Source organism: Trichogramma pretiosum, unplaced genomic scaffold, assembly GCF_000599845.2.
Source record: "Trichogramma pretiosum strain Unisexual culture from Peru unplaced genomic scaffold, Tpre_2.0 scaffold50, whole genome shotgun sequence".
Classification (NCBI taxonomy): Eukaryota; Metazoa; Arthropoda; class Insecta; order Hymenoptera; family Trichogrammatidae; genus Trichogramma; species Trichogramma pretiosum.
Genome location: NW_019640807.1, coordinates 751,773 through 769,657, shown reverse-complemented (window position 1 = coordinate 769,657; position 17,885 = coordinate 751,773). Strand labels below are relative to the sequence as shown.

General features: G+C 45.1%; 4 protein-coding genes across 7 annotated transcripts; 2 read left to right on the top strand and 2 right to left on the bottom strand.

The window, feature by feature from the left end:
• Nucleotides 1-1,195: 1,195 nt before the first annotated feature.
• On the top strand, nt 1,196-6,171 carry LOC106649410 (arrestin domain-containing protein 2). The gene is made up of 6 exons (XM_014366795.1): nt 1,196-1,205; nt 1,472-1,836; nt 3,785-3,909; nt 3,977-4,194; nt 4,852-5,220; nt 5,301-6,171. The coding sequence occupies exons 2-6, from the start codon at nt 1,724-1,726 to the stop codon at nt 5,490-5,492; spliced, it is 1,017 nt and encodes a 338-aa protein (XP_014222281.1). The 5' UTR covers nt 1,196-1,205; nt 1,472-1,723; the 3' UTR covers nt 5,493-6,171.
• LOC106649414 (UPF0235 protein C15orf40 homolog) lies at nt 6,079-7,303 on the bottom strand. Its single transcript, XM_014366804.2, has 4 exons — nt 7,169-7,303; nt 6,604-6,685; nt 6,392-6,519; nt 6,079-6,321 (listed from the first exon to the last, which is right to left on the bottom strand). The coding sequence occupies exons 1-4, from the start codon at nt 7,292-7,294 to the stop codon at nt 6,229-6,231; spliced, it is 429 nt and encodes a 142-aa protein (XP_014222290.1). The 5' UTR covers nt 7,295-7,303; the 3' UTR covers nt 6,079-6,228.
• Nucleotides 6,806-8,825, top strand: LOC106649412 (coiled-coil domain-containing protein 124). 3 transcript variants are annotated; one of them, XM_014366797.2, is made up of 4 exons: nt 6,806-7,048; nt 7,933-8,105; nt 8,188-8,462; nt 8,604-8,825. In XM_014366797.2, exons 2-4 carry the CDS (start codon nt 7,947-7,949, stop codon nt 8,800-8,802), a joined length of 633 nt encoding a protein of 210 aa, XP_014222283.1. In that variant the 5' UTR covers nt 6,806-7,048; nt 7,933-7,946; the 3' UTR covers nt 8,803-8,825. The 3 variants fall into 3 exon arrangements, with proteins under 3 accessions (XP_014222283.1, XP_014222287.1, XP_014222285.1); XM_014366801.2 differs by lacking the exon at nt 6,806-7,048 and adding an exon at nt 7,179-7,402; XM_014366799.2 differs by lacking the exon at nt 6,806-7,048 and adding an exon at nt 7,415-7,627.
• A 367-nt stretch (nt 8,826-9,192) lies between these two features.
• On the bottom strand, nt 9,193-17,295 carry LOC106649405. Of its 2 annotated transcripts, XM_014366789.2 has the most exons (6): nt 16,669-17,295; nt 16,467-16,596; nt 12,720-14,056; nt 11,812-12,653; nt 9,837-10,221; nt 9,193-9,339 (listed from the first exon to the last, which is right to left on the bottom strand). In XM_014366789.2, exons 3-6 carry the CDS (start codon nt 13,920-13,922, stop codon nt 9,214-9,216), a joined length of 2,556 nt encoding a protein of 851 aa, XP_014222275.1. In that variant the 5' UTR covers nt 13,923-14,056; nt 16,467-16,596; nt 16,669-17,295; the 3' UTR covers nt 9,193-9,213. The 2 variants fall into 2 exon arrangements, with proteins under 2 accessions (XP_014222275.1, XP_014222274.1); XM_014366788.2 differs by having other exon boundaries at nt 16,467-17,295.
• Between the last annotated feature and the right edge of the window lie 590 nt (nt 17,296-17,885).

The following is a 17,885-nucleotide window of genomic DNA, read 5'->3' as shown; positions in this document are numbered from 1 at the left end:
TAGTTTTATTGACTTATAATGAATACATTTCTATGGGTGATACTTGATACTGCGCTATCAATTTTGATTTAATTTGTATCTTTATCGATTAGTCATCGATCATTTCTGATGATTTCACTATTTTTTTAGATTCATTCTCTTTATTAATAACATATTTTGAGACAGATTGACGGACCATGCACAATTTCATACTTAACTTTGATCCAAAATGGCCGAAAATGTAAACTCTATATACTTACTACTTTAAGCAATAATATCTCATATTTAGTCACTGCATAGTCATACCATGGTTTTCAAAAAATAATTGTTATCACTCAATCGCTCAATTTTTTTTCAAATTCAACGAAACATTTAAATATTAAAAGTGTACTAATCCAATTAAAATTAAATAAAAATATTATTCTTTTATTCATTGACATTATCTACAAATTGGAAATGTATTTTATGAATCATTGAATTACATTCTTTACGTATGTTACAGTACATTAAGAATCAGTAGTTTTATGCATTAATTAAAATAAAGTTTAATAAGGAATATTAAAAAAATACTTTCTTGTACTAGTTAGTATTAACAATTTAATTTTACTACAAAAATTCATACACTCTTTTCTATACACAACAATCTCTCTATACATAACAATTACTTTAGAACTTTATTATAATATACCTAAAATTTGAAATTAAGCGAAAGAAATCATCATAAATCCTGAGCGAAGTAAAGTCTTCGTCCTTTCAATTTGATTTTTTGCAGTTTTTGACCAAAGCTCAATGAGCTTATGATTAAAAAAAAACTTGATTCGTGTGATCATTGCAGTAACGAGATTTAAAAAAAAAAAATTTCTCATACTCTCTAAGAAGTCAATTATCAATGCTCACGACATGTTGCCTGATCCGACCGCTAGATGACTTTATCCTATTTTCCGAAAAACCCTTATAAAAAGTAACAAAGATCAGGGATTATACTGACCGGTTTTGAATGGTAGAGATATCCATGTGCCATAAATGCATCGCAGACGCGTTTTTGTACACGTTATAAATTAGCACGCCGCTAATATACGAAAGTGAGCTCAACGCCTAGGAATTATATATGGACAGCAGAGGACTCTCTGGCGCGCGCGAGTGTAGCTACATCAAGAGTGTAGTGCATAATATATATATCGTATCAAGAGGAGGAGGAGGAGGAGGCGAAGCGGCAGCAACAGGAGGTGGAAGTATCGTAAGTATAGCATGCACCATACGTTTTTGCACGGGGCGCTCTCGACTCGACCGGAGTCTCCGCTCGCGCACAGAGTCTCGCGGATGTTTAGTAGTTTCGCGAGATCGCTAAAGCCACCGCAGAGCTGCAGTGCGACTCTCTCTGTGCGTGTGTGAGTCGTCGTCGTCGTCGTGCATTTACTCGCGCGCGCGTGTGTGTGTGCGTACGTGACGACATTATGCATCAACGCGTATAGACGGGTATTTTTATATGCAGCATTAGAAATCAACTACGACGACGACGCGTGTGCGTAATTTCGCAGATCGATCGAATACCAAATGGTGCTGAAGTGAGTGACGCTGCCAGTAGCAGCAGAACGTGCGTGTGCCCGCAAAAGTATCGAGAGAAAGATCGGCATCTCGTTGAAGGAGAGAGAGTCGGAGCAAAGGTAGCAGATTATTATATTATTATAGAGAGAAAAAGAAACAACAACGAGCCAGCAGCAGCAGCAGCTGAAACGGCATCGCCATGACGCGTAAACTCAGCAAATTTCTCATTATCTTCGAGAACACGAATCTGCTTTACTTTCCTGGGCATTTTCTGTCCGGTCGCGTGCTCATCGAGCTCGACGACGAGGCCTAGTAAGTCTGTTATTATACATTATATACATATCCTGTATACGTACATACACATACACACCTATAGGCGCACAAGGTATACACATATATATACCTGCGTGATAAGTACGTGTGTGTGTGTGTGTGCGTTCGTACGTCTATATACGCAACTCTCTCGACACACACACGCAGACACGAACACATCCGTGGCACGCACGATCCTCGTCCACCATGTTTGCATTTGTAATAGTTTTCAGCTGCTCTCGTATGTACAATACACATATACTTTGAAAAAAAGAAAAATCTTGTCGTTTTTTTTCGCGTTCTGCTACGAGCTCGGCTCAGCTCGAGCGTGTCGTTTGCGCTAATTTTTTTTTTTTTTTTTTTCCGATATCACTGCTTTTCAATTCTTATAGCGTTATTCAATAATCGTCTGTATAGTGTATACCGAAAGAGCTCGAGAGGGAAAGAGAGAGAGTAGAGTAGCGTAGAGAGGCTCGCGAAATATATATTAAAGAGTCGTGCGCGAGATCGTTGGTTGTAACCTTGTACCGAATCACTATATAGGTATGAAAAAAAAAAAAAAAAAAAAAAAACAAGTGGAGAACCCGCGACGCGTTGCTCCTGCCTCGCTGGTATACACCTATACATAATATACATCTTACATTGGGAAAGTCGTCTCGTCTCTCTCTCGACGAGATGTCATATAATAGAGTTCGAGTGCGTTCGATGTATATAATGCAATACACGATGACACGGCTGTATAAACCGCGAAAAAAATGATTAGAGGAGAAAAAAATTCTCACGTCTCTCGCGTGCATCTGGCATAGCTCGAGCTGCAGCAGCAGCAGCAGCAGTAACAGCATCGTGTGCCCATAGACGAGAGCGACGCGCGCCAATGCGAGAGACGTGAGAGAGAGAAAGAGATGAGGTAGCAGAATGATGTAACAACCAAATATGGTTATTAACGAGGATCGATGGCGTGTGCGAGATCTTTTTTGTTCAGCTGCCTCGCATTTTTTTTTTTTCGCGGAAAGATGAAACAAATCGTCGATTGAGGAACACGATCGATTTACAGAATTTAGAAAACAGGAAACGATAATGAGCCGCGAAACTGCACACTCGACAGTTATTAATTATTTCTCACCGAACATGATTGATATCGATACAATAAGTTACGATCTCATCCCATTTCTCTACGCGATACACCAGCGAACTCGCGTAATTCTCTCGAGCTATAATACTCATATCCGCGCGCGTGTGTATACCAGCTCCGCAGAGTCGCGCGTTCCGAAGATTCTTCCTTGGCATGCATGCAATGAGAATTGCCAGCCCATATGCACATGCTCGCTCGGAGCTCCGCGTACATTACCTCTCGCTCGCTCTCTCCTTGTGCTTGTATACTGCTTACATCTTATGCATAAATAGAGCCGTATATAAACGAGCGCCTCGGCACTTTTTTGCACCTATTAAAAAAAAATTTCCGACTTTTATTTTCTAATGATTATTACTTAGCCGCGCGCGCGCGTCTTAATTATAAAATATAATAGACGCTCGAGAGAGAAAGAGAGAGAGCGCGAATTTGAATAATATGCGGTTGGGAGAGAATCTGTTTATAGCGAGGGAGAGAGAGAGACGGAGACTATTGACCCACGCGAATTATGCAAACGAGACGCGTGGATGCCGATCGTCGTACGTCTGCTCCCATCGTTTGATTTACCTCAAAGCAACGACAAAAAAAATGTTTATTTTATTAAGGTCGTTTACGCACACACTAATGTACATTTGGGAAAAACTAAGACGAGGATTTTTCCATTCTTTTCGCGCGGGCGTTAAATTTATGAAAGCCTCGAGTAACAATAGTCTAGCTTTTGCAATGCGCACAATTATATAAAAGTTAAAGTCGACGAATTATAAACGATTCACACGCAATTGTGCACTATAGCTATAATAATAATTATCATTCGTTCAGCGTTTCCGGCCTGCACTTCCACGTGATCGGCGAGGGTGTCGTGCGAGTGCGCAGCCAAAGGGCCGAGCGCGTCTACGACAAGGAGAACTACATCGACTTTCGCATGAGATTGCTCGGCGAGCCAGGTACGCATACACGAAAATTTTTATCGTTGGGAGCTTCGATGATTATAAAATTATAAATCGTCCTCAGGTGACGGACCGTCGCTGCTCTCGCCGGGCATCCACAGTTTCCCGTTCAAGCTCGGCCTGCCGCTGGGCCTGCCCTCGACCTTCCTCGGCAAGCACGGCTGGGTGCAGTACTACTGCAAGGCGGCGCTGCGCGAGCCCGGCGGCCTCGTCCACAAGAACCAGCAGGTCTTCATAGTCATGAACCCGATCGATCTGAATCTCGAGCCGCCGATTCTCGCGGTAAGTTTTAGTGCTATATAAGCGATATAATAAGCGCTATGTAATTGTTGCGAAACGCACTCATCGATTCGCGAGTCGTCGTCGCGCAATTATAATGCCGCGAGAAGAAAAGTATGTAAAATAATAATATAACGACGGTATATAAACGCGATACGCGAGTGGGTGTGTGTGTGTGCCACCACCGCCCGCGCGTAATACATAATAATAATTGCGGACGTTCATCTCTGGTGGAGCAGAGAGAAGCAGCATCGGCGACATGAATTATGAATCGAGCGCACGCCAGTGTTGTGAAAGATTTGTGTCTTATTATTATAGTGCAGCATCCGATCGTTATTGACGATTCATCGAGAATCTGACTAGCTATAATGTGTGTTTATAATTGAGCGAGCAATTTCAGATGAGTTTACGGATGTGCGATATTCGCCTCGAGACTGTCCGACGATGATTTTTCGTGATTGTGATTAATTCAACTTCGATGAGGTTTAAATGTACCGTTATGGGCTAAATTTTGTTTTGTCGTAATCTGTTTTGTACGAAAGATGTCAAAAAAATCAAGCGGAAATCGTCGATCGAGAGCTCGGCAAATATGCCCAGCTCGTCGCTCAATGTGTACACAATAATAATAAATAACCCAACTCCGTCTCTCTCTCGTTGCAGCAACCGGCGCGTCTCGAGGTCGAGCACCACGTGGGCGTGTCCTGCGTCTCGGGCGGCCCGGTCTTCTGTCGGGTCAGTCTCGACCGGGGCGGCTACGTGCCCGGCGAGAGCATCGGCATCTCCGCCACGGTGAGCAATCGCAGCAAGGTCACGATGAAGTCGACCAAGGCCAGCCTCACCGAGACCATACAGTATCTGTGCCGGGGCAAGGTGCTGGCCAGCGAGACCCGCGAGCTCGCCAGCGTCTCGCGAGGAAAGATTCGACCCGGCGAGGGCGAGGAGTGGCTGAACGAGCAGCTCTACGTGCCGCCCCTGCCGCCGACAAATCTGCGCGGCTGCCATCTCATCAACGTGCTCTATCACGTTTACGTGAGTTTTTTTGATATTGTATCGTAAATTGAACACAAATTGAGAGCGAGTCGATAAAGGACATATTTTTTTGCACACAGTTCGTCATAACGCCGAAGAGCCTGGACAAGGAGATAAAGCTGCAGATTCCGATAGTCCTGGCGACGTATCCGTTGAGACAAGAGGGTGCACCGGCCGGCACAGCACCCTCGAAACGCGGAGCGCACTATCCGTCGACTCTGCCGATATTCCGGCCTTGGCTCGACGACAAGGCTTTCAACGTTCAGGATTGATCGCCCACTTCAGCGATGTTCTATTATTTTTTTTTTTATTCTTACAAATACGTATAATTTAATAATAATTGTTTGTTATAGTCAGTCGTGTATGCTAAGTCTCGAAGTTCGTTTCTCTCGTATAATGCGTGCGATTATACGAGGAGGACGCGAAGAAAAAGAAAAGAAGAGAGAATGAAGAGAGAGAAGACGTCGACTCGAGTGGGTGAGCAGTATGTAGTGTATCGAGTCGTTCGAGCGGAACATAAATCAAAATAATCACACGTATATTTTTTTATACAATACGCATTATTGGGGAGGAAAAAAGTCGAGTAAGCAAACGAGTAATTGTAAATTAATGAAGAAGGAAGAAAGAAAAAATTATTTAGTGCGACTAGAGAAGACGCGGTCATTAATCACGAGTGTACATAAATAACTACGACGAGTCGCGTGCAATGATACAGTAGCGAATACGTTTTTTTTAATTATTTCTAATGGAGAAGAAAGGCAATCAAATTGTAAATAAACGAATTAACGACGATGAATTTTGTTACGCGGATTATGATTATATTATTGTGGTTTTACGATTAATGCAATTGACGATTAATTAAAATATGTACAATTTTATTGTACGAGCATTTTTCTGTATATTGTAATTACGTAATACGATTAAAAAAAGAAATCATCTTACGACACTAAATTTACAGTTCTTTTTTTCCTCTCTTATACATAGTATAAAAAAATTATATCGCTACGCCTAGTTATTGGCGATTTCCGATTTCAAGCGTTCGGTAACTTTCTCGACGCTGCTGCCGGTCACGATGATCGTCTTGTGACGACTCCTTGAGCCCTAAAAATAAAAAAAAAAAATGGATAAACATTTACTCCGATGTTAGTTCATTTTAAAAGTAAAAACTCACTCTGTCCAGCGAGACGTCGGACTTTCGCACGCTCAAAACCGACGACAAATATTTGACGAGCTCCGCGTTCGCTTCGCCTTCTTGCGGAGGCGCGGCTATTGCCACACCGATCGCCTCTTGCCCGATATCTGCAAAAAATTTACGAGGAACAAATTGCGAATTTCTCTCATTTTTTTTATTGTTAAGCAAAATATTATTTTTCATTCAATAACCTGTGACGTTGTTCTGTTTGGCCCCAGGCTTGGCTTGAATCTTGATCCTTACGTTCCCATTCTTGTCGACATCGATCGGTCCCTGAAATCCCAACAAAAAATGCCAAAAATAACGATTATACTCGCAATTTCGACGATCATTCGCGAGATGCCGTAAGCGATCGGTCCGCGCGCGGCCGCACAATACTTGACATGTGCGCGCGCAGTTTCGAGAACGCAGATAAAGTGAGAAAGAGACAGAGAGAACTCCGAGACGACTAGCCGACGACGAAGTGAAAAACGAACGACCGACAGGCTGTGAATTTTTCGTGTACAGTGTTGTTTTGCATACGAATTAATACCGCGTGCAGCAGACAGCAGTGTCAAAATCATCCCTCGACCTGTTCGACGTCAAAATATGCCACTACAGTCCCGGTGATATTCATCGTATACAAGAAAACAGCAAGTATATATCTTACGAGTGTTGAGACATTATGCGACTTATAGCCGACTCTGATAATAACAATCGAAATAATAGTCTATCTCTATCTCCATTTCTCTTTGTCTATCGTTATGTGTACGCTACCTCGGGTTCCTTCGACTCGTTGTTGACTGCAGCCGCCGCTTTTGCAGCCTTCTTTTTGCTCTTGCTCGACATGCTCGCGCGAGTGACGCTCGGCCTCAGGGCATCGTTGACGAGACGCGACAACATTCAGCCGCGCAGCATATCACGACGATGTCTCGCAGTTTCTATCGAAGATTTTACAAACTAACCTCGCGATCAAAGTGCGCCAAATATCGAAGATATTAGAACATTAGTGTACGGGAAAATATTATATATATAGCTTATTATCGTAGAGAAAGACGTGCGACAACACAACAAGTCACTGACACGAGCGCATGCGTCGCGATTGCAGAAAATATTGTTCTTTGAGGAGCGTATATGGTGGTGCAGGCATCCAGGCGGGCTACTTTTGAATTGTCAGTGTAACGTTAGATTCTTGTTTTATGCTGAATTAGTCTTTGAAGATTATTCAATAGAAAAGTAAGCAAGTCTGCTTTTTATTGTGCTCGATATTGCTCATTTGGTAAATAATGCAATTGGTTCAAAAACTCATGCTATCAATTTAGATTTAACAAGATGATAGCATCAAGCGATCGTTGCTACTGTATTTATCTTACTAATCCTTTCTCTATTTCACTTTAATAATGTCATTTGTGATAAGAAAAGTGTAAACAGCAGATACATGTGCTTGTGTTGGTTGAACCTTCTGAGAAAGCAATGCTCGCTGTGCTAATTTACTATAGATGATGCTTACTGAGAGAGTGTTTCTTTACCTTTTGATTTAGATTAATTCATCAAGATGCCAAAAAAATTTGTCGGTGAAAACAGTAAGGCTGTGGCTGCCAGGGCTCGTAAAGCTGCTGCCAAAGAAGCTGAAAGCAGTCGCAAGGCTCAAGAGGCTGAGGATAAGGCTTGGCAAGATGACGACAAACAGTTACTCAAGAAAAAACAGAAGCAGGTACAATAAATAAGTTACTTTTGTTGACATTTAACTTTTGTAATGATATTTAACCTTTACTGATGGTTTTTTTTAATTACAGGAAGAGATGGAAAGAAAGCGTCTTCAACAATTACAAAAAAAAGAAGAAGCCAAGGCTCTTCTTGAAAAAGAATTGAGCTCCATTAAAGTTGGTGGAAAACAGCCAGCAGCTAAAGTCACTCGAGCTGAGATTCAAGCTGTCACAGAAAAACGTAATCAAGTTGCCATGAAAAACAAAGACAAGGAAATTGAAACTCCGATAGAAGAAAATTTGAATAGGGTAGTATTAGAAGGTGAAACTGCTCACGGAATTGACGAGGCTCTTTCAGTTTTGAGGTAAACTTATTAAACATATTCTAAAAGTTTTCTTTAATGCACCAAAACATTTTCAGGCCAGTTAAATTTAGTTTGAAAATTGTTTACACAAACACAAAACCAATGATTATGCATCGTGCTAATTGTATGTTCTATTTATAGCGTGAAAGATCCCGAAATTGACCGGCATCCCGAGCGTCGTTTGAAAGCAGCGTATCTTAGCTTCGAAGAGCGGACGATGCCTATTCTCAAAGAGCAACATCCTACGTTACGTTTAAGTCAGTTGAAGCAATTGTTAAGGAAAGAATGGATGAAATCCACGGAAAATCCTTTAAATCAAAGATCGTCTTCGACCAGCTAATAAAGACTTGCATGGCGATCGTCATGCGTGATGAGTGGAAGGGTTTTGTGAGATTTATACACGTGTGTTGACGAAAAATCATGATTATTGTCTTTACACAAATTTATTGTACATTAACATAATTTATACTTCGATACATATAGTTTACATGTCAAGTAAATGATTATAATTTATGTATAAAAAAAAACATCACATCTTTGGTACATATTGTTAAATTCGTCCGACGATCGATCGTTTTTCAGTTTTATTGAAAAAAAAAAAACATTGTTCGTGAAATTTTGGCACAATGAGGTTTCTTTTTTTATTATATGTATATTACTGACTGCTCATCAGACTTTTTGACGGTTGTGATTCGAGAGCTCTTTGTTTTTTTTTTCTATCAAAAGTAAAAAAAACCAAGAGACAAGCACATCACCACTTTTTGTTTTTCCACAAATCGATGAAACAATGTATCATGTGATTCAACTGTTCCGGGCAATCGGTCATCGGCATGTGACCCGCGGCCGGAATGGCTTCTAAAAACGCCTTGATCATTGTCTGTAACGAGAACACAAGCGACGATTGACATTTTGTTATAAAATTTATATTTTCGATTAATTTTTATCGTGTGTATTGTATATTTGCTATGGATTGTGTTGATTTATGATCGATTTTAATAATAACCAGAACGATTCTAACGTATGAAAAAAAAAGGCTCGCATTTCTTATTTCTCTGTGCATACCACCCGTATGCAATCATTCGAACAGATAGAACGAGTAGCCGTTCTAGAAATCATAAGTATACCGTCTCGATTTATAATAATATGGGCGTGAGTGCAAAGATAACAGCTACTAGAGCGTGCGAGTAATGAGCACATGTACGCGCGACACACAATGTGATCGATTTCTTTACTTTATCGAGTTTTCATTGTACACGAGGCAGGATGTTTACAGTAGGCGCCTTTAATATCGGTCACTCTTTTCTACTTTCTTATTAATACCAATTATACAGTACACCGATTTTATAAACATATATACGCGTTTTGCGCACTCACCCTCTCCATCTGGCACTCCTGCACGAGCGACACCTTGTCGTCCCTCAGTCCGTGTATCAACAGGGTCGGCGTGTTGATGCGCCGATGAAACACGTAGTCGCCCTCGGGCCAGGACATGCCTCGAAGCACATGCCTCATGTGCGACGGCCGCTGGCGCTCGTCGGCCTCGTAGCCGCAGTAGGGATGCTGTCGGCCCCTCGGCCCGTACAGCAACGAGCGCTGCAGGCCGCATATGACGAAGGGCGAGACGAGGGCGCGCAGCGCGTCGTAGCAGGCGCCCTCCTGCGTGGGCGGCGCCAGGCAGGTCGGCCCGCCGCCCGATATCAGGATCAGGTGCTGCACGTACGACTGGTACTTGCTGGCCAGGGCGCTGGCGAAGCTGCACCTGTGTTTTGTAAAAGACACAGAGGATAGAGAGAAAGAAATTTAGTTTTTTTACGCGCGATCACAAAGGCTGAGAGAGAGGATAATATAACGTATGCGCGTGTGTGTAAGCGCGTGCTTGGAATGATGAACGAAAATTTACCGATATACGATGAGGCGCGCCAGTGTACGCACGATGAAATTTAAAATCATGCATACGTTACGATTTACGAGGAACGAACGAAACAATGCGATTTGTCTTTAATACGTTTTCTATCTTTTATCATCGATTCGATGCGTGTATTTTCTTTTTATTTATTTTTCTTCCTCCTCGCGGAAAAAGATGCAAAACAACGATCGACGTTTTTCATCGCACGCAGTAGTACGTCGAGTTCTCACGCCTCCGAAATCGTTGTAAACGTTCGATTGTTCGAAATCTCGACGTAAAACACGATGATGATGTTGTACTTTTTTTATCAAGCCCAAAAGCGCACAAGTAAGCCCGTAATAAACTTCCGACCCTCTCTCGCTCGCGCGCGCCTCTCGAGTGCAAACAATTTTCGATATCTATCTTTGTTAGTTACGCGAGAGGCTCTTCCGTATCGTAATAAACACGCGGCCGTGCAGCATGCGTCGAACGTACGGCTCGCGTTTTTTTTCTCTCTCTCTCTCTCTATGCATTATTATGCCAGTTTCGCTTCGTTTGAGCGCACGTGCTTAAATGATATATACGTTGGCGTTGCGAAATTTTATAGTTCTTATAGATGCACTTCGGCGGTCGCCGTTGCCGATTTTTCGTTTTTATTTGCTTTTTTTTTGATAATCTCGAGAACGAAAATCAATCGCGATAATATTTCATTAACCCTGAATTTATTAAGCCAAAAAAGTGCATCCAGAGTAAATATTGCCATTCGAACGGATTTAGATTAAAAGATACTTCGCGATGAATCAAACTTTTTTTTCTCTTCTACTAGGGCACAGCGCGCGTAGGATTATATAGCAATTATATACGCGACGTTTATCACGGCTCGCGAGACACATACACACGATCGTATATATACACCAAGTACATACACACAGGCTCGGCGTCGCGAGAAAATAATATTATTTCCTGCCAATATAATCGGCAAGAGAGTAATAATATTTTCTTCCCGTGTGCGCGCGACGCGAAGGCGACGATCTCGCGCTCGGGGCGTGAAGAACGCGACGATCGTATTTTATAAAATACAGAGACGTACACACACACACACGTATCTATATAATGCAAGTGTCAAGCGCGAGTTAAAAATAATTGCTACGTAGAGCCTCGCGGGCATTGTCTGGTTTTTTTTCCTTTTGTTTTTTTTTTCCTATCCGAGTTCTTCCTCTTTTTTTTGTTTGATTCTTTTGCCATGCTGCACGGAGTTAATTACTGCGCGCTTATCGCCTCTGTGTAGTGTATAGCGTCGATATAATGTCTATTTCGCCGCGTTCGTTATTGTCATTGTACGAACGTTCATCTAGTTCACTTTTTTTTTTTTTTATCATTGTTATATTCATCGATAAAGAAAGCGTCGACCGAAATGTTCCGTGCCAATTAAGCATTATACATTTTCAGAAAAAAATCTCTTACCCGTAATTGTGCGCTATGATGACGCACTTCTGGCCGGGCTTGAAGGCGTAATACAGCAGCACCGTCTCGAGATCCTTGAGCAGATTCAGGAAGCGATAGTCCTTGGCGCGTCGGGACGCGGTGCTCATGCCGTGGCCCAGCAGTTCGGGCGCGATGCACGGATAGCCGAGATTCGAGAAGTACCTGAGCTGCGGCTCGAACGTGTCCGCCGACGAGCCGAAACCGTGGAGAAACACGAGGATCGGTTTGCGATGCCGATTCTTTCTCAAAGTGACTTCCATCTCGTTGTTGTTGTTGTTATTGTTTTTGTTGATGCTGTTGTTGTTGTCGGCCAGCTGCTGCCTGTGCTCGGGCACGGGAAAGCGTCGCCGATAATCCTCGAGCTCGAGCGACGATCTCTGGCCTCCGTTAGCCTGCGATGATTTTTTCGTCGGGCTCGTCGTCGTCTGTTTTCTCCGCGGCTTGCCCAGCCGCATGACCAGACGCTGCCTGATCACCGAGACGGTCTTGTTGACGCGCGAGGTCACGGCGTTCGTGTGGCTCGGCGAGGACGTCTTGTCCTTGTTGCCGGAAGGTCCTTTGGTGGTGCTTCCGGTACCGCTGCCGCTGCTGCCGCTCCTGCGCTTGAATTCGAGGCGCAGACTGTTGAAGGGCGGCTGCTGCTCCTCGACGAGCTCGTCGAGACACTTGGAGCCTCGCTCGGAGCTCGTCGTTGTGTCGGTGATCGTCTTTTTTTCCGGAGCGTCGGAGCGAGCGATCGGCAGTCCGTTCGTCGCCTGTTGTACCGCTGCTTTGACTTTCGGCGTTCTCGCTCTCTTTATCGGCGTTTCCGATGGTTGACTCTGCAATATGACATAAACAACGTAAGAATCAATGAATGATCAAATATAAATTTGTATGTATCTCACCATTCTGACGTCATCCACCTCGTCGATCTCCATACCCAGATCCTCCAGTGACTTGCCGATCGACGCTCCACCGAGCTTCGCGTCGATTATGTCGATCAGCGACTGCTCCAAATTGTGCTCCAGTTGCTCGGCTCCGCCACCGCCACCGCTCGACGACGACTGCAGCTCGATCGTCTCGACGCTGTTGATGCCCGAGTCGATGTAGTCCGGATTGTCCAGGGCGGAATTCTCGCCACCGGCCGGCTTGTTGTCGTTGTTGTTGTCGCTGCTGTCGCTGTTGCTTCTCAGATGGAAGTCCAGCGTTTCCGGATCGTTGTCCGACACGACGAAGCCACGATTGACGTAGCTACTGTCGTCCTTGTCGCCGCCCTCGTGAAAGGCGAAACTGATGTCGAACGCGGCTGGCTGTGGCTTGTTCGTCGTCTCCGCGTCGTCGGCCTCTTTTCTCTTGCTGCGATCGAACGGATCGTCGGAACGAGCCAAAGCCCTGATCGTGTCGTCGAGTATCTCGTCCAGCAGATCGCTTATGTACTTGTCCAGGCCCTTGACTATCCTCTTCTTCACCTGATCGTCGAGCGGCTCGATCTTGCCCTCGACCCGGCACTGCTCGCGCCCGGCCAGATCCACGATCGAGCTCTCCTGCACTCGGCCGACGCAGGGCGGCGGCAGAGCCTCGAGCTGCGTCAGGCGATCCACGGCGATGCTCTTCTCCAACTCCTCGATGCCCAGGCCGCTCCTCTCGGCCTCGCACAGGCTCGTACGGATCCTCGCTATTTCCTGCGAGATTATCGCCTCCTGTTCGCCGACGCTGGTCTTCGTCTTGTTTTGCTGCTGCTGCAGCGACTGTCTGAACGAGCAGCGGCAATTGTCCAGCGGGTGCGGTCGACGCTGCCATCGCGAGTAAAAATTGTCGGCCAGCGACTCGGGCCTGGACTCGCGGCGGCTCTCCCTTGGCTCGTAGTACCTCGAGGCCGATTTCAATTCCGGCCTCAGCACTCGCAGCACCCGATCGGGCGCCAGCTGGAAGAACTCGCAGCCGGGTAGCTCGACTCGGCCCGGATCGACGCGATTGCCGCAAGGCACCACTCCGCCTCCGTTGCGCACGCGACGAAGCCGCGCGACTTGACGCTCGATCGTTTTGGCGCACCAGCCGCGATTGTCGCGACCGGTGGGGCAGTGCGTCGTCACGCTGACCGCAGACATTTTCGCGTGTATACGTCTCCGGTTGGCTTTTGGTTGGTTTTTTTTTTGTTTCTTTAGTTTCGCTGCGGCGAGTTTCGGAATTTTACTGCTGCGCCGAGAGCGATACCTGGCTCGTCATCGTCATCTTGGGAAATCTGCGGGCAGGACGGAGAAAAAAAGAACAACAATGTAATTATTTCAATTAAGATAGTCCATTGACGAAACTTTATAATAACGTATACGTATTTTATACGAAAGGCCCCGCTGGCTCTCTCGGCTCGAAATGCAACATGTACGCGCGCGCGCGCCGCGGGTAAATCGAGTTTACAATAATTTGTGAAATGTCAACCTTGACCGAATTACCGCGGGCAGCTTAACACGCCAGCTCTTAGCGATCTCTGGTCAGTTACAATCAGAAAAATCCCAATCGTGAAAATCTACTTTCTAATTGAGAGCACGAGACTTCTCGTTTCTCTTTGCCCGCGCGCTAAACCAGCTAACGAATTGCGTATATACGTTGTGCTGCACTGCCGAGCGATTGATCAATTCGACTCTCTATCCAGGCGCTGTGTTTCGCGATCCGGTATATATAGTACGCAGCTCGTCGACGAGGAAAAAGAAGGAAAAAATTTTCCTCGAATGATATATATCCATACGAGCGTCAATCGAATCCTACGATGTAAGCTAAGTAATAAATCCGATATTCTACTATGGATGTATATAGGAAGGATATTTATTTATTTTTTTCATAAATCGCCCGGTATAGCCGGGTGAAAAACGAAAGTGTGTGCATATATTTAGCGCAATATACTAAACGTATACGCTCCGAAATCCTAATACGTTCCGGTGTTGCGCACGAGATAAATCTCGATATCGGAGCGGGAAAAAATCGTTTTTTCTTTCCATCCACGCGCTGTGTATTCATGTATATATGAAATTACAACACGAACGTCGTTTTGAAATACCGATCTTCCTCGTGTACGCGCGTATACACAGAGTCCATTAAGGTGCTCGTGACTTTTAATACTTCATTGATACATCGCAAGCGATATCGATAGAATTACTCGTAATTCTTTTTTTCTTTTCATCCTTCTTCGGGCATTTTTGCGCTAAGCCTAATGCACACGCGCACACGAGTGAAAGTCCCAAGCCGCGATTAAGTTCGCGTAACTAACTCCTCGAAGCACATTCGAAGAATTAAAGGTATACGTACGTCTCGCGCGTGCGTGTTTATTACCGCGAGTCGAATAAAAAAAAACACAAGCGCGTATTATTATACACACACACACACACACAACACGGTGAGTACGGTGCGTATATATGTAATACGCATAGACTTTTAACATTATGATACAGCTCGGCGGAGCTTTCACTTTTTATACGGGCATGTGACGCACGAGACACGAGCCTTATTACATTACTCCGTGTGTATACATCGAATATTATCCCATTTGTTTTGCCGCGCGATCGTGCATGGGCGTCTGGAAAAGTAATTTTCAATGAAGGAAAAATCACTGCGCGGCGCGAGCCGTAGGTAGGCTTTATCTTCGCGCTTCGCGTTACGACACTTGGAAGCGTCGTAGGTATATATACATGTGTGTACGGTCGTTCGTTGCGAATCGTGCACACGCCTCGCGCATACGTATACAATGCACACTGCAGCTTATGTATATAGTACGTGTACAACACCGAGGAGTTTACTGTAAATCAACAACAACTATATGCACTGCAGTTGGGCGCGCACGCGAGCGCATCGGACACTCGCGCGAGGCACAAAAGACTGGGAGTGAAATACCCAGAGCTAGAGAGAGAGAGAGAGACATTGGATTTATTCTCGCTTCTCGTCAGGGCTAGCCATGATTTTCTTTCTTTCTTCGCTTCTCAAAGTTGTATTATATATTTTACGAGAGACCACTCGATGCACATACATAATAATATTACGCGTCCCCGTGTACAGCGTAAGCCCCATGATTATATATAAGATATATATTTATATACACACACACTCGGACACGCTTAACGGTTTTTGCCGATAGTTCGTGCCATTAAAATACCGGAATGTTTTTAGTGCGCTCGCGCCACCTCGAGCTGTGCAGCTTATCGAGCAAGCACAACAGCTCCTCTATGTGCTCTGTGCGCTCTATGCTGCAGCTCCGATGCTATATGCAGCTGCTGCACTCGACGCGACTCGCACGAGTCTCTCGCGGTGTATCGGCCACCGCGAGAGAGACTATTTGTAAACAGCCATTCGAGTAAGAGAGGAGAGCTCCGAATATATGTATATAGACACGCGAGCCGAGACGAGCCGAGTCGAGAGAGAGATGCTGCAGCATCGGCAGCGGAGTTATAAGCTCACCACGAGAGGTCTGAGAAACACGAGCGCGGCGGCGACGGCGGCCACTTGTTGCGTCCAACGGCAGTGGTGCTCAATTGCTCGACTCCGAAATTTTTTTTCGTCTCTCGTCTCTCAGCTTTTTTGCAGCTTAACGCGATTTCGAGATCGTTTGTTTATCATCAACGCGGCGAGATCGTTACATCGTTATCGTTATATTTCTTGTTATTTACGTGTGCGCTCGATGCCTCAACGTCGATGAACTCTCGGGATCGCTGCAGTCGCGGTGTCCGCTCGTGGCTGCTGGCCGCTCATCGTACCGACGCTGCTGGTCCCTTATTATATCTCGCGTGTAAGCTCTCTCTGTGAATTACAGAGAGAATGTAGTATACACACGCACACAAATGCAGCTCACCACGAGAACTATATATTTACCGCCGACGGTGACTCTTATCACCGAGAGGCCTCTCCGAAATAAACAACGCACGCAGAGCCGCGCGAATGATCACTCGCGCACACAAATATACACACACGCGTGAGACAGAACGGAGTATAACAATAATACACAAACGCACTTGGACGCGCCAGTCGAGCAGTCAGTCAGTCAGTCGCTCGGCGTGTGCTCATGTCAACGTATTTATGAATGAAGCAACTAGACGACGACGACGTTAAACAGCAGCAGTAGCAGCACTCGCGGCAGCACGAGGATGAAGAGGTGGTGGAGGAGGAGGAGGAGGTAGAGGAGGACAACGACGCGTTGGCGTACGCGCCGCAGAGGCGACTGAGCTCTAATAGCTCTCTTAGCTCGGCGCCTCTCGAAGATGCCTCTCCTCCCATGCCTGTGTGTACACGTCTGTGTGGGTATATATGTTACTTATATATATATACCTCTTTGACTCTACGGTTACGCTGCCTATAGCTATATACTGCTGGTACACGGCTTTTGCGACGCGAAATTTAACTGGACGCCGCGTACGAGCGTACGTATATGACTCCGTTGTTTTTGTTTTTTTTTTTCTTTTTCGAAACTATCGGTACGTACCCGTGTACGCTCGCGCGCGGGCACAGGTGCAGGCCAAAGGTACGGACCCGACTGCCTGCGCTCAAATATACAAGACACGCCGTTGCGCCTTGCGTCCGCGTTTTGTATATATATAGGTAGGTAGAGAGTATTGGCAACTCTTTCTCGCTCGCCTGGTATATATAGCTAGTAGTGTACTGTACACACTGGACAGCGCCAAGTTCCGAGCGCCATGTTGAGCTGCACTCGGTTTATGTATATAGCGATATTATGTATGGCGAGCGAGAGGAAGAGAGAGAGAGAGAGAGAGAGAGAGCGAGAGGAGCTTGGCAAGAGGAGAGAAGGGTATATACAGCGATACATGTATAAATGTATTTGCAGAAAACGACGATGTAGTGGTGGTAGTAGTGGTAGTAGTAGTAGATAGTTGTATAAGTAGGAATTTTTCAGCACTCGGCAAAAATTGGGAGGGAAAAGATGAGTCGCGCGCGTGTGTATTATACCAGCTCTCTCATACGATTTTACGCCTGTTGTGCGTTGTATGGATGCTGCGCCTTTTTTACTACCTATTTAGCATCCACTTGTCGGGCCCGACGCGTGCTTGGGATTTTTTATTTTCAACTCCTTCCTT